This window comes from Procambarus clarkii, chromosome 29 (genome assembly GCF_040958095.1).
Source record: "Procambarus clarkii isolate CNS0578487 chromosome 29, FALCON_Pclarkii_2.0, whole genome shotgun sequence".
In the NCBI taxonomy this organism is placed as follows: Eukaryota; Metazoa; Arthropoda; class Malacostraca; order Decapoda; family Cambaridae; genus Procambarus; species Procambarus clarkii.
The window spans coordinates 9,559,870-9,575,615 of NC_091178.1; the positions used below are offsets into that span (position 1 = coordinate 9,559,870).

At 39.7% G+C, this 15,746-nt stretch overlaps 1 protein-coding gene and 1 long non-coding RNA gene across 2 annotated transcripts in view; both read left to right on the forward strand.

Moving 5' to 3' along the window:
* LOC123765030 (polypeptide N-acetylgalactosaminyltransferase 14) overlaps positions 1-5,480 on the forward strand; it is a gene marked incomplete in the record, with an annotated part of 70,310 nt that extends 64,830 nt beyond the window's left edge. The window contains 3 exon segments of the mRNA XM_069333440.1: positions 1,423-1,594; positions 3,222-3,407; positions 4,531-5,480. Of these exon segments, the coding sequence (XP_069189541.1) occupies positions 1,423-1,594; positions 3,222-3,407; positions 4,531-4,689 (517 nt within the window).
* Positions 5,481-6,414: 934 nt separating this feature from the next.
* The window catches only part of LOC138349868 (uncharacterized), a 214,329-nt gene continuing 204,997 nt past the window's right edge, over positions 6,415-15,746 (forward strand). The window contains exon 1 of the long non-coding RNA XR_011229953.1: positions 6,415-8,798. This is a non-coding gene — a long non-coding RNA (uncharacterized lncRNA). The remainder of the gene's footprint in view (positions 8,799-15,746) is intronic.

A 15,746-nucleotide genomic window follows, 5' to 3' on the forward strand; every position in this document is an offset into this window, starting at 1 on the left:
TGGCTTCCTTACCACCACAGTGGCTTCCTACCACCACAGTGGCTTCCTACCACCACAGTGGCTTCCTTACCACCACAGTGGCTTCCTACCACCACAGTGGCTTCCTTACCACCACAGTGGCTTCCTTACCACCACAGTGGCTTCCTACCACCACAGTGGCTTCCTTACCACCACAGTGGCTTCCTTACCACCACAGTGGCTTCCTTACCACCACAGTCGTCTCATTATCATCACAGTAACTTCATTGTTGTCTTTTTCAGAAGTGTGCTGCTGCATGTAATATGTTGCGTGCTCCAATCTTCTGCAGAGTTGACTTCACAACACTGACATTTCTCTTTCCTGCTTAATTTTTCTTTTATATCTTGTTTTCCTGACTTTAGCAGTGTGTGTGTCTTGTGTGTACTGTGTGACTGTGTGATGACCTGTGTGGGGCTCACTAGACGGAGCTCACGCCTCTGCAGTGCTCTCCTTTTCTCAATTATGGTGCTCACTTGTGGAGACGTGTAGTGACATGAGTATGCTTGGTCTTTCAATGAAAAGCAACATAAACCATAGATGCAAGAATGATGTCCCAGACGTGAAGTGAAGGTCTAGCTTCCCAATTGGCGGTGGGAAGCCATGTTGTTGTTGTTGTTAAAGATTCGCTACCTGGAACAAAAAGTTCCAAGTAACACGGGCTATGGTGAGCCCGTAGATGTGTGTGTGGGGAGCCAGTTGTCCTAGGCGCTATGAGACAGCTGGCTGTGGTAAACAGTGTGGCGGCTGGAAAAGGAAAATGGGAAGGACTATGGGTAGCGAGCTGTCCCAGCAACAGATTTCTGCGTTAGGTACCTAGTGGGGCATCTTGTTTGTGTGTATGATAGTACCAGGAGCGAGAAATGACATGCCCTGCAAAGGGGGCAACTTAGAAGTAGTTGTTAGGAAGTGCAGGAAGGATGCTGCGTTTAACAACCCATGCTTACAACAGCGGTGAAGCTGGCTGTGTAAGACCCCCAATATATAGACTGTAAGAGGTTGAAAGCAAATGAACTTAAAGTGCGGGGCGAGCCTGCGACCGCTGGGAGCCGTGTGCTGGTGAGGTAGTCTCGGTCTACACGGGTGTGGTGGGGAGTAGGTACTGTTCATATACGAGGGGGACTGTAGTATGTATAGTTAAGGTCAAGGTCAAGGTCTCACTCAATTTGGAATTGTCCTCAGCTGAACAGAACCAAGATGAATGGCCAGAAAAAAATGTTGTGGCAGTCGAGTTAATCGGGGTTGAGGTTGTCTTAATCCCCCCCCCCTCCCCCCATGGTGATCTTCTAAGAAGGATTCTCAAAACCTTTCATGCTCTTAAACGTTGTCCATTATTGTAGGTGTGTGAGTGCACAGCCATCTTAGTCTAACCCTTGTAACCCTTAGTGTAACCCTTGTATTGTGCAGCATCAGCGAGAGGAAGGAGCTGCGGTCGAGGCTGGGGTGTCGGGGGTTCGGCTGGTACCTCAAGACCATCTACCCGGAGCTGGCCACGCCCTCCAGACACGAGCTCGCTTACGGCCAACTTCGCCAGCGAAACACGTGCCTCCAGGGGCCCGAGTCCCCGTCGCTCGACAAGGTAGGTGGCGGCTCCTGTGGCGGCCCACACCCGCACGGGGAGCACATCGCGGGCTCCACATCATCACGACGGTGTAGTTAACTTAATTACTTCACTAATTAATTAATTACGATCACACTCATGCTGTGGGAGGTGGCGGAAAGCCGCTTAATACGTTCAGAAACTCTGCACCAATGATCGTCAAGCTAAGCAATTTATGGTTGTCGAGAACTAGATCAGAATGGCTTCATTTGCCCCATATCTGTGATTTAAGTTACAAAAGCAGTAGTCTAATTACTGTATTATAATTCATGTTACAGTACATGGTCAATGCAAGTCAGCAACTTGTGTACTCATCCTGGGAGCGGTAGTTTATTGTGCACCCCATACTCATCCTGTGGACCCACTTAACCTATATAGGCCGTTGCTTAGAAAACGTCAATATATATATATATATATATATATATATATATATATATATATATATATATATATATATATATATATATATTATGTGAATTGAGGCAATTCACATAAGAATAGAGCGACCTACCATGAACACCCAAATCACGGAACTATTTACTCTACCCACCATGAGAGTAAGGACAAGACAAGAACATATCGATGCCAACACAGAAGACAATGTCCAACATAACAGGCCAATTACACTGGATTAATCTTTGTGTTTAGATAGGAGATGCCTCGTATGGGCCAATAAGCCTTCTGCAGCCCCTATGTTTATCCCTTATGTATCCCCCCATGTTTTCACCTTCATTGTATTATCACCTGACCTAATGCGGGTATAAAATCAACTAGTATTGTAAGATCTGTTCACTTGAGAATGAACCATGGAGGTTCGAAACGTCGTGCAAATTATACAAATAAGTGTAATACACTCTATAGTAAATCACTTCTTTTCTTCACCTTAAAAGTACGAAAATGAGTTTTGGAGAACTCCTATTTCAATTAAGCCCTGATGCTAAGAAAATAGTTAGAGGGATAGAAGCCCTAAACCAGAAAATAATAAATACAGAATATGCGGTCATATTCAATATATATATATATATATATATATATATATATATATATATATATATATATATATATATATATATATATATATGTATGTCGTACCTAGTAGCCAGAACGTCGTAATCGGCCTACTATGCAAGGCCCGATTTGCCTAATAAGCCAAGTTTTCCTGAACTAATATATTTTCTCTATTTTTTCCTTATGAAATGATAAAGCTACCCATTTCATTATGTATGAGGTCAATTTTTTTTACTGGAGTTAAAATTAACGTAGATATATGACTGAACCTAACCAACCCTACCTAACCTAACCTAACCTAACCTATCTTTATAGGTTAGGTTAGGTAGCCGAAAAAGTTAGGTTAGGTAGGTTAGGTAGTCGAAAAACAATTAATTCATGAAAACTTGGCTTATTAGGCAAATCGGGCCTTGCATATTAGGCTGAGAAGCGCGTTCTGGCTACTAGGTACGACATATATATATATATATATATATATATATATATATATATATATATATATATATATATATATATATATATATATATATATATATATATATATATATAATGCCACGTATTAGATGAGAGAACGGGATAAACACTATAAACTTTTCAGAAGCAACAGAGAGCACCGGACACGGAGCTGCTGGTGGAGGTGACGACGTGCGTGGCGGAGCGGGCGACGCAGGAGTGGTCCTTGTCGCAGGACGGGGCTGTGGCTCAGGGAGGCCTCTGCCTGTCAGTCCTGGCTCCTAGTGACGCCAGGGTCCACGTCCAGCAGTGTCTCGCAGGACCCAAGCAGGTGAGCCACAGTGTCTAGCAGGACCCAAGCAGGTGAGCCACAGTGTCTAGTAGGACCCAAGCAGGTGAGCCATAGTGTCTAGCAGGACCCAGGCAGGTGAGCCACAGTGTCTAGCAGGACCCAAGCAGGTGAGCCACAGTGTCTAGCAGGACCCAAGCAGGTGACCCACAGCATTCACAATGCAAAGTTCTGACCCAACCAGACGTGTACGAACCCAAGCAACCCACCAAGCCTAATCTACCGATGCATAGAAAACATGGATATTTTTGAGCCACTACTTTCCATAGTAATTTATATTGTGTACATTGGAGACCATAACATGCCCTCAAGGTCCCCTCGAGTGCCTCTTGTTCTCTTTTCTCAGGCAATGTGGCCTCACTAATTCAACAAGAGGTAATTAGGTTCCACCTCTGGTGCAATTGTATGGACTCGTAGCCTCGGAGAAGAGAATAAATGGTATTCAAAGAAGACCGCGTGGATTCTCCCTGATCGCGAGTATTTTCTTTCTACACCCCAAATTTTTTTTGTATTATCTTATAAAATATGATTTATTTATTGATTATATGTAAGAAAGTACTCTTAACAACGTTTTCTATTTGACGACATTTATGTTTAGAAAAGGATACAGGCAGACACTAGGTAGCCTGTAGCCAGCAGACGATCAGGAAATTGACTGTAAGTAGTAGTATTACTGAAGGTGACAGTCAAGTAGCTTTTAAAAAATACAATGTTAAGGGCAAACAATATAATAATTGGTTGTAAAATAGGACCAGCCTTTCTTGGACCGGTAAGCCTATTGCTGTGTTCCTTATTCATTGTTGCCGCCAGCGGCCGCTAGTTTATTGTGACCTAAAACTCATCCGGTGAGCGGTTATTATGCACCCCATACTCATCCTGTGAGTGGTAGCGCAAAAGGATTACAAAGTGTACGTAAGGCATCAGTCATATCTCAGTGGACATTTGACATTAGCTTTACCATTTATCTGCACACCTGATAATTAAATATTATAATAACCATTAACAAACGTCTTGCACTCAACTACTATGAATGACAATATATTATTTATTACACATTGAAGGTAAATCATTTCTCCCCCATATAGTTTTGTGTTCCCCTTCCCAGCGGTGGCTTCGTCAGGGTCGCCGGCTGCAGCACGGCGCCTCTGGTCTGTGTCTGGACTCCGCCAGCGACTATGGCGCCCTTGTCCAGCCCTGCCGCAACAACCTCCTCTCACAGCAGTGGGACTTCTCCGTCGAGCTTCAGGCTCTCTCCGCCCTCTAGTCGCTCCACGTTGCCCTCTATAGCCTTGCACAGGTGCTCAGCTCGTCCTGGCTCCTTCGTCAGGTTTGGAAAAGCACTCGCACCCCCCCCCCCCCAGGGCCCTCTACAAGATTATTTAAATTTAATCCCCCTAATATAGACATGAACACGTTTTCGGTTTATTACAACTTTCCATAGTATAATCAATTTTTGACAAGATCCATTAATACCGACATTCACCAGAATTGCTCAACAGTTACTCTTCTGCAAACATTAACTTCTTCACACAAAGATAGAAGCTCCGGCGATCGATAATAAACTGAAATATTCAGCGTACGACACAGCGGGAGATATTCTCCCGCAGCTGAACGTTGACTAAAAAAATTCCCTCAGAGTCTTTTCTAGACTAGAAATGACTATACCACTGAGAATACTACACTCATATACTACCATAATACCATAAATGACTGAGAATACCACACTCATATACTACCATAATACCATAAATGACTGAGAATACCTCACAGCGGGAGGTATTCTCTGGTAGCGGAACATTGACTAAAAAGTTCCCTCAGTCATATCTAGTCTAGAAAAGACTTGAACAAATCACCTGTGATGGCTGTTGTGTTAATAGTCAGCTGCTATACCGCTGAAACATAATAATTCATTTGTTTATTAGCTATTTCGTTTGTATTTATTATTCCAAATTGATACTAATGATACGCATTTTATTGTGGAAGTGTGTAACCAGTAAACATTATTTAATGCCAACAAGTTATATTTCAAACGATGATTATAACTGTTTAAGCATCGAGAGGCTTTTATTAACCTATATACATGTACTGTACAGATTTGATTTATTCTCTTAGTGTTATATATGTAACAGTTTTCACTTTTGCCAGGAAATGTTTCATTTTACTTGTGTGTTTTTAATGATTTAAATAGTTTATTCCAAAATTTACCCGAGGGCTAGTATCTCTAGTGTCCTGGACGGGGACAAGAAGCCGGTGGATTGTTGCCACAGGTAATATACCCAATCCCCCCCCCCCCCCACCAATCCCCCACCTCTATTTTTCCTGAAATTTTTACCAGCGCTAATAGGTCAAATTTCTCTCGTGAAAACTGAAATCCCTTTGACTAGGCTTGTACACGAATTGTTACCTTCAGCGTCTGTGGAATACCTTGCTATTTAATGTGGTCTTGAGAGGAAAGAACACTTAAGATATATGTTACAAATGAGTAAATTTGACTTAGCGTTCTATTGAATTGAATTCTCTTAAATTTAGCTCCACTGCCGAGCGCTAGAACCCATAACTTATTCAAATGGACAAAACATTAACCCTCGTTAAAATATTATTGGAACATGTTCAACTTCACAGTGTTCAACCTTATTTGTTCAAATACATTGTTCAACCTTATATTGTTAATATTCAAATTTATATTGTTCAATCTCGTATTATTCAACATTATATTGTTCAACGTCCTATCATTTAATCGTAAATTGTTCAACCCCATATTGTTTCAGCGTTATATTGTTCAGCTTTATACTGTACACAATATTCATCGTAAAGTCGTTTATGTAATACGTAAAGGTCAGTCATATATAAAAATGAATCAGTTACATCCGCGGCTTATGCTTATATAAACCAGTAGCTAAACATATATATATATATATATATATATATATATATATATATATATATATATATATATATATATATATATATATATATATATATATATATATATATATATACCAAGCTGCTGTCTGCGGTAGTCTAAGTTTAAATAATTGTAGATTCGGCTATAATTCTAAACACGCGTGACGTCACACTAGGCTTACATGCATTTCAAAACAAAGAACATAACAATTTCATCAATTAAGCGCGTTATATTACACGCCACAATTTTATGATGCTTATATTATCTTAATGTACAGTAATTCACATATTGTTACCCAAAACACACTTAGTATTATTAGTGCTTTCAATGAAATGCTCGCGCCATGTAAACAGAAATCAACAACGCCACGTCAGTAATCGCGGAGACTGCTGGTTCTCGCATCATCAAGAACAACGTACCCTCGGTCACTAGCGCTGTATGGATACCGGAATACCATCTCAAGCAGGGATGGCGGTTACCAAACCAACTATCTGTTTTCACAGCTGAATTATATGCCTTATATCAAGCTCTCCAAATAATCACAACATTACCAGTCGGGACATTTACAATCTGCAGTGACTCCAAGAGTGCGATTCAAGCAATTACGTACTCTTCAAAAACGTGCAAGGAGTTTGTTTACCCATGTCTTCAACTTCTTCATGAACATCGATTGAACGGTTATGATACCTCTATCCAATGGGTCCCAGCGCATTGTGGTATTCTCCATAATGAACTAGTAGATCAACTAGCCAAAGCAATGCACAACACACCTCACATTACCCGTCATCCAATTCCCCATGTTGCACGTAAAGGAGCCTTCAAAAATACCATCACCCAAGATTTTGCGACGAAATGGAAAACGTCATGCTCACCTTTGTACTATGGGTCCATTAAAAAGAAATGGGAAACTTGGAAACATGTCAGATATAAAAGCAGAGAAATTGATATAGCGATGACCAGATTAAGGCTGGGACACACCAAACTAGCAGCACAAAGCTCTAAGTACAGAACAGACATCAACGAACTCTGCATCCACTGTCAGGTGCCTGAAACAATCGAACACTATCTCCTACATTGCTTCCGACACTATAGTGCCAGAGTAAATTTCAAACAAGAACTTATCTCACTTAAAATACCCTTTACCATCGAGCATATATTAGGAGGCGGTGACCACTCGTTACAAGAAAAATACCAAATAGTCAAAGCACTGGCTAAATATCTCCAATCGACCAACAAATTGGGTCACATCTGACCCGCGCCACATTTATACCTGGCGCCACCAACAGCTAAACACAGAAAACAAATGTTTCGTCGCAACACCAAGGATCAGCTGACGCCATAAACACAACACACCGCCCTACGGTGCGGCAAGTCTCCCTCTAACATCCACCTCTGTTTTAGTCGCCGCTCCTCTGTCTACAGCACAACGCAACAAGCACTTTTGAAACTCTTATCATCTTCAACATAAACGCCTCTACCAACATCTGTACTGGTGCAGTCATCGGGAGGACAAACCCTTCATGCAAACTGCACCTACTATCAAGAAGAAGAAGACTGCTGGTTCATCCCTGGCGACGACTGGACGACTGGACACCTGCTCTACCTTGAGGCGCCGCCAGCTCACTTGACGCAAATTTACCTTTTGGATGTTTGTACAGGCATTCATATTCAAAGACCTGGATTATTACGACGCCTGGAGTCACAAAGAAGTTGATAGATATTTCCGGTTTCGGTCGGGAAGACAGTGTCCGGCGCCGGCTTGGCCGAGAAGGGCCGGACCATTGAATAGGAATATATGACGGCAGTATAGAGTCCCAAAGGGTAAAAATCACGTCACGTCAAGAGTAAAATCACGTCGATCCTGCCGCCCCCAAGTGGAACAGGTGACCAGACGTCAAGGATGGACCAGGAGTCCTATCTAGTGTGTTTATTCACTGCAAGGCGCGTACATTTCCGCCAACAGGCGACATTAATATAGCCTTAAGACTTTGCGTTTATCCCTTCAAAGGAACTCTGGGACGCACGGCACCTCTGCCGTCGCGGCCCATAAACACTAATCGCGGAAACGCATTGAACCAAGGTAAAAAAAAGACCAGGCTACTTTTAAAGAACGTTTATTATTTTACGTTGGAAAGGGCATAAATTGGCACGTGATAACATATTCAAAGTCTATATACACTAATACTTGATACTAAATGCCTTAGTGGAAGTGCCTTAGTGAATACGTGTTGCTTAAAATTACGTTATCTACTACCCTATTGAAAATGCGTGACCCGCTTTTAATGATATTCAATGCCTAGTGTTAACGAAACATTGTTAATAAGTGAGTGTTTTAAATTCATGAGGGGGTAATAAACACCCTAATTTCAACATACTGCATTTTGAAGTTGGATCGAAGCGACGTTATGGATTATTACTTTTGAAGCTTTTAAGGACTGCTTGCAGGGACGCGAGTTGGAGATTTGACCGTAAGTTATAAATGAAAGCATATTATATTAGTAACCATTCTTTATAATATTAACCAATAATATAATCACTACGGTGGGTTATGGTGTTAGCTTCTCTTCCAATACCGAAGATAGTTTCCTTAGGAGAATTTCATGTAGAGGTTGCAAATGGTTTGGCAAATTAGAGAAAATCTGATTTGCCAATAGACGTGTTCAAGGGAATTGTCCATGGCTTATTAAACAAGGTTGTTTCTGACTGCCCAGATAGATTCATTAAAATTTTGTAAACAAAATAAATTATTTGAATGCATTTGATATCTTGGACAAAATGGAATATCTCGGGGAATAAAATAGAAAATATCAGTAATAGGAGTACTTATGACATATAATACATAGAGGAAGTCATTGGTAATTTTAATAAAAATTTTAAACATTTAAGAACAATGGAATCATTTAACAAATGAATCTCACTGATATATAATTCATTACGATATACTCTATGTATAGTCTTATTAAAATACAGTCAACAATCCAGCTATACCAATTGTTAAATCAGTGGAGTCAATTGCATATAGTCCAAATGGCTTGTAAATGTTTGGGCTCCGCCAGTAAGAACGATAACGCATATCATTAAGAACATTTTAGATCTAATAAGGAAGCTGGTTAATACAAATATGGTACAACTTTAGGGTTGTGAGTTTTGATAGGACAACGTTTCTCACCATCTAACAATGTATATATGCTGGTTGGCATTGTATAATCACTTTAATCTTCTGTAGTTGAGTGCTCAGTGGGTCGCCTCTTTGTATATAGTCATACATATTTAATAGGGGTGGCCTAATAATCACTTTACCTTAACATTAATTTATTAACACATTCATATGTAAAATTAAAAAAATACAAAATTAATAAAATTACATGAATTTAAAAAACTAAAACTAAAATGGATTTTAATTAATCTTTTATTTTTTATTTTTATTTTTTATTTTCCTTTTACATATGATTTTTTTAATGAAATAGCATTATGGGAAAATGACTATTGGACCATCCTGATCTCCTAACGCCATTATTGAACTGAATAAACTGTGTAAACAACATATGACTCATTTTTATATATATTTATGCTTGAACATTTGCGATGTCAAATGGAAGGCATTATCGCCTGTTCTGAGCAATTTGTACTTGGATTTATTTTACGATAAAATATATATACTGTACTGGACCGGTGGGAGCCGGTCGGCCGAGCGGACAGCACGCTGGACTTGTGATCCTGTGGTCCCGGGTTCGATCCCGGGCGGCTTCGAGAAACAATGGGCAAAAGTTTCTTTCACCCTATGCCCCTGTTACCTAGCAGTAAAATAGGTACCTGGGTGTTAGCTATCACGGGCTGCTTCCTGGGGGTGGAGGCCTGGTCGAGGATCGGGCCGCGGGGACACTAAAGCCCCGAAATCATCTCAAGATAACCTCAAGAGATAACCTACTTCCGAAAATAATAGTTTAGAATATTATATGGTACCGATGCGCAGATGATGTGTTGTGCTTGTGGCCAGATTCTCAAGATATAAATGATTTCCTTGTTAGACTTAGCCTAGTAAGTTCAGTATGGGAAGAGAGACAACCTGAGCTCTGCCACTCTTAGACACACTGATATATTGAGTATGTAGATCTTTCTAGTATAGTATATATAGGAAACTGTAGATCTTTCTAGTATAGTATATATAGCAAACCACAAACGTATGATCATATGCGCGTTTGTACTTGAACCTTCATAGTAGAGTGAAGGTGTTCTCTTTAATGTTACTCAAGAGCGTTGTATATTTGTTTCGAATATATATGAGCAAGATTTGAGATTGCTTCTAAGCTTCAATGCCCAAAATACTTGACTGATACGTCCTTAAGCTAGCTTAAAAAACGTTTAATAACTAAACATTAGCTTAACTGGGAAATGTTTAACGAATTCCACGTAGAGATTTTTATCAAATGTACATAGGCCTGTTTAATTAAGAATTGGAAATACGTAGAACAAAATCTGGTACTTTGTTAGTAATGATGAAATATTTATATATACAAGAGTTCTTACATTCTTGTACAGCCACCAGCACGCATAGAGTTTCGGGCAGGTCCTTAATCTTAATTTTCCCCGGAATACGACCCGCCATGCAACCCTTTTTCTTTCTTAAGGGGGTTGCAGGTTACTCAATTTTAATGAGCCATTTATTGGAAAATAGATTTATATAGTACGGTTAGCAAACTCTCAAAGTACTATTATGAAATGATTCAGAAAGATAATGTGAACAATTCATACTCCGTAGAGTAAATTCATAGATATTGGATAATAATTATCAATGCAATTTACTAGACTAGCGTTACTAAGAGGTAGCGCTTTGGGGGAGTTCTGGCTCTGCTACCCCCAATGTCTTATTAAAATACAATAAATATTTTCCGCAATTTATTACTATACATTTAAATTCCGTTTGAAATGTTTTCTGGTATATATTTCGCATTATAATTGCAAGATTCCATTGATGTTTTATTTGAAGCTGAACTGAGCATGGAGTTGAGATGAAGAGGTGTGGAAATGAGAAGTGAAGTGAGAGATTTTATCAGAAAAAAAACCCTTGGTATAGAGCGTAAGGTCTACAACCTCTGGAGGATTATTAAGGTCAATTAGGGCTGCGTTCATGACTCATCATTGGCGTTCTCGGGCGGAACAGAAACGGTTGGGTACGTTTCCTATCACGTAATGCCTCTATTCACCTAGCATTTTTTTTATTAACAAGCTTAGGTATACACCGCAATGTGCTTCTACCGTATTCTATATGAAAGATTACAGAGTGTAGATAAAAAACTAGCTATAAGTTCATCTAATATCCCCATCTCACAGGATGGTTAATTATACATGAAATCAGGAGAGAACATGAAATGCGAGACTGATCTATTAGCTTGCATTAGCGAAATCTAGGTACAGCACAAGAATATCTTCCAAAATTTGCGAGTGCATGAAATAGTTACAGAGCTCAAAGTACCTCATATCATTTGGTCTGAAGTCATTGATTACAGGTCAGTCACAGATATAGTGTTGGAGACTGTGCCAGTTCCTGTTCACATAGTTTACCACTGAAATGTGAAATGTTCACCATTGGGGGATTCAGTACCTACAGCCACCTGCCATAGATATCGATATCCCAGCCTAATTCTGGTAATTACAATGTCACACTGTCTAGTGGATATTTTATGAATTTCCCGCAAGTATAGCTCTCGGTTCTAAACATATAAACTTTATATTCGCGCTTTCCGGCCTTAGTTACTGCTCTTCTGCAATCCATAATTTCCTGAAATACTACGGCTTTCACAACAGAGACTAGAAATTGGGGGTTCCCTGGCGGGACAAAAACGGTTGTGACCCATCGCCGTTCCCAGTAATTGGCATATTTTCGGTATAAAAAGTAGTAATTTCAAACTCCAAATATGTGCAATGAGCCGGAATTCGGTTCGAAAATAACGCTCATGAGTCAGATTTCCGATATTTCTGATATTTTGAAAACTGCATGAGGGTTTGGGCAAAATGTGACCCATCGCCGTTTTCAGTAATTGGCATATTTTCGGTGTAAAAAATCGTAATTTCAAACTCCAAATATGTGCAGTGAGCGAAAATTCGGCTAAAAAATAACGCTCATTAGTCATACATACGATATTTCCGGTATTTTCAAAACTGTAGGGGGGTTTCGGCAAAATGTGACCCATCGCTGTTTTCACCAATTGGCATATTTTCGGTATACAAAGTCGTAATTTCAAATTTCAAGTATGTGCAGTGAGCCAGAATTCGGCTAAAAAATAACGCGTATGAGTCAGATTTGCGATATGTCTGATATTTTGAAAACTGTATGGAGGGGAGGGGGGTTTGGGCAAAATGTAACCCATCGCTATTTTCACTAATTGTCATATTTTCTTTATGAGAAGTCGTAATTTCAAACTCCAGATGTGTGTAGTGAGCCAAAATTCGGCTCAAAAATAACGCTCATGAGTCAGATTTGCGATATTTCTGATAATTACAAAGCTGCAGGGGGGTTAGGGCAAAATGTGACCCATCGCCGTTTTAAGTAATTGGCATATTTTCAGTATTAAAAATAGAAATTTCAGTAGCGTTTCGGCAGGTCGCTAATCTAACAGATAATTATAAGAATATAATCTCTAGTAAAATTTAAGAAGATGTTTTCAAGTACTTTGTAAGAAAGTATAAAGTAATACAATATAAAAAATTATCAAAAATATATTGTAAGAAAGTTCGTGGGCTCAAGAAGGGTGCCTCTTTAGTGCAAAGTTTAAAAAAAAAATACATTTTATTAAGAAATTATAAAAAAATACATTTTATTAAGAAATTATAAAAAAATACATATGAAGAAAATATATAAAATTACATTATTTAAGAAATTTGACAAGATTAATAGGTACATTAAAGAAAATTTAAGCGTTTTCCATAGATTACATTTGTTTGAGTTAGTAAAATACTATTTGTCAAATTTAGATACTGTTCTTAAAAGATTTCCCCATTTTGCACCCGCAAGATAACGTAAGATTTTTAGGGCTGACGAATGTTAATCTTCTTGTTTTGAGAAGCTATTCACTTGAGACAGTTTTTTTTTTTTTTTGAGATATATACAAGAGTTGTTACATTCTTGTACAGCCACTAGTACGCGTACATTTCGGGCAGGTCCCTGGAATACGAACCCCCACGAATCATCGTTTTTACAACCTAGTACCCATTTTACTGTTGAGTTAAACAGAGGCTACAGTTAAGGATTTGCGCCCAGTAAATCCTCCCCGGCCAGGATACGAACCCATGACAAGCAAGTTAAGCAAGTCCCAGCTGTGTCTGGGTACAAGTGATAGGTTGAACAACCCAGCGGGTTTTCTTCCTATAGGGGAGCGCTGTACATGCTGCTATGGCGGTGTGTCAACTCACAGGATGAGTGGCGCTGCCCAATAAACTCGGCCCTCGTGGCAAAATTAAATTACCCTGATACCCCTGTTTACCTAGCAGTAAATGCTGTACCTGAGAGTTAGACAGCTGCTACGGGCTGGTTCCTGGGGATGTGCGTGTATTAGCGAGAAATATGTAGTAAAAATAATAGAGGAAAATAGATTGGTTAGAAAGGCGGGGTCCAAGAGCTAATAGCTCGTTTCTGTAGACGCAAGTCGGTAAATACTGCAAGATCAAAGTCCTGCATGTACAACGGCACGTTCTCTGGAAACAAACTTTATCATAGAAAACTATAAATTACTTAAGGACAGACTAATGCATAAGCGGCTCTAATAGACAGTTCTACCAGCCAACCATTCTCACCTAAAACACATCTGACTACACAGTGTAGCTGTCCGCGTGAGCTTCAACATTATGATCATCTCCTTTGGTGGAATAGAATTCATGACACAAGAAGACTTGAACAAGTGGGTTGAACTGAAATGAAGTTTATTGAGGTATAAATACACAAAGAGATGAGGTAGCTCAAGCTATTCTCAACCCCGTTTAGTACAACAATATTATATATATATATTCCAAATTGATATATATATATATATATATATATATATATATATATATATATATATATATATATATATATATATATATATATTCATTCCAAATTGTGTACCTACATAGTCATTAAATTATTTGTGTGTACGTGTGGTAACATAGTAAATGTGTTAAAAAAGAAATGCATATGTTTATCACTCAATGTTCCGTAATATGTTATGATGTGTGACTAAAATAAATAAATAAATATGTGTGACTAAAATAAATATATATATATATATATATATATATTTATTTATTTTAGTCACACATCATAACATATTACGGAATATTGAGTGATAAACATATGCATTTCTTTTTTAACACATTTACTATGTTACCACACGTACACACAAATAATTTAATGACTTTATAGGTACACAGTTTGGAATGAACATTCAGACAATTCAACAAAGTCACAATCTTGGCGCAAATTTCTTATGTCATTCCGGATCATGTGGGTTTATATTGTACGTATAAACTGTCCCATGACCAATTTTTAACTGACGAACTATTTATACCTCGGACGACAAACGGGTCAATCATGACTTTGATATATGATGGACAAGACGATTCCAGGATTTTTCCGGTAGCAATGACCAGGAGAAAATTAAATGTTCGCAGAGTTAAGTGATACTGACAGTGATGAACGACCGAAGAAGTGTAGTGATCGACGAAATACGGAACCTGGGTTTCAAAGTTCTATACAAACTCAGCAGGAAAATCTCACCGGAAGGATGCAACAGGACCACACACGGGAAGAGGCACAGGTTCATGGAAGGAAGCGGCTGTTGTTTCTCTGGATTCGATCCATATCAGCACATGGATTACCGACCGCGACGACGAAGACATTCTCGCCAGCATCAAGGCCCAGAACCCGATGCTGACAGCGGTAGTGGTGAAGACCATCTCCAACGCCGAAGTCAACCGCAGACCAACACTGAAGGTGATCTTCACCGCAGCCATCGCAGGGACCCACGCCACGGACTACATACTTAAGTGCGCAGGAATCTCCATTCCACTCACCTAAGTGACCAAGAAACGCTTCACGGAGCTCCGGTAGTGCTTCAAGTGCTGCCAGTACTCCCACTTCACCAGGAAATGCACTGAGCGAGCGCAGAGATGCAGCCTCTGCGCCCAAGAACACCACTACACGGACTGTACATTCTCCCACCGACGCTGCCTGCTCTGCAATGGCGCACACTCTGCGGTCTCACCTGACTGTCTCGAAATTCCAAAAGATGACGACTACCACTTCCTCCACCACCATACCTCGACCAGCAAACCCAGTCTCGTCGGGAGTTGGTCACACACATGACTCCCTCACCACTGCCCGACAAACCGTCGGCTTCCTGTCCTCATCGAGGCCACTAGTGTTAGTAGTTCTCAGGTAA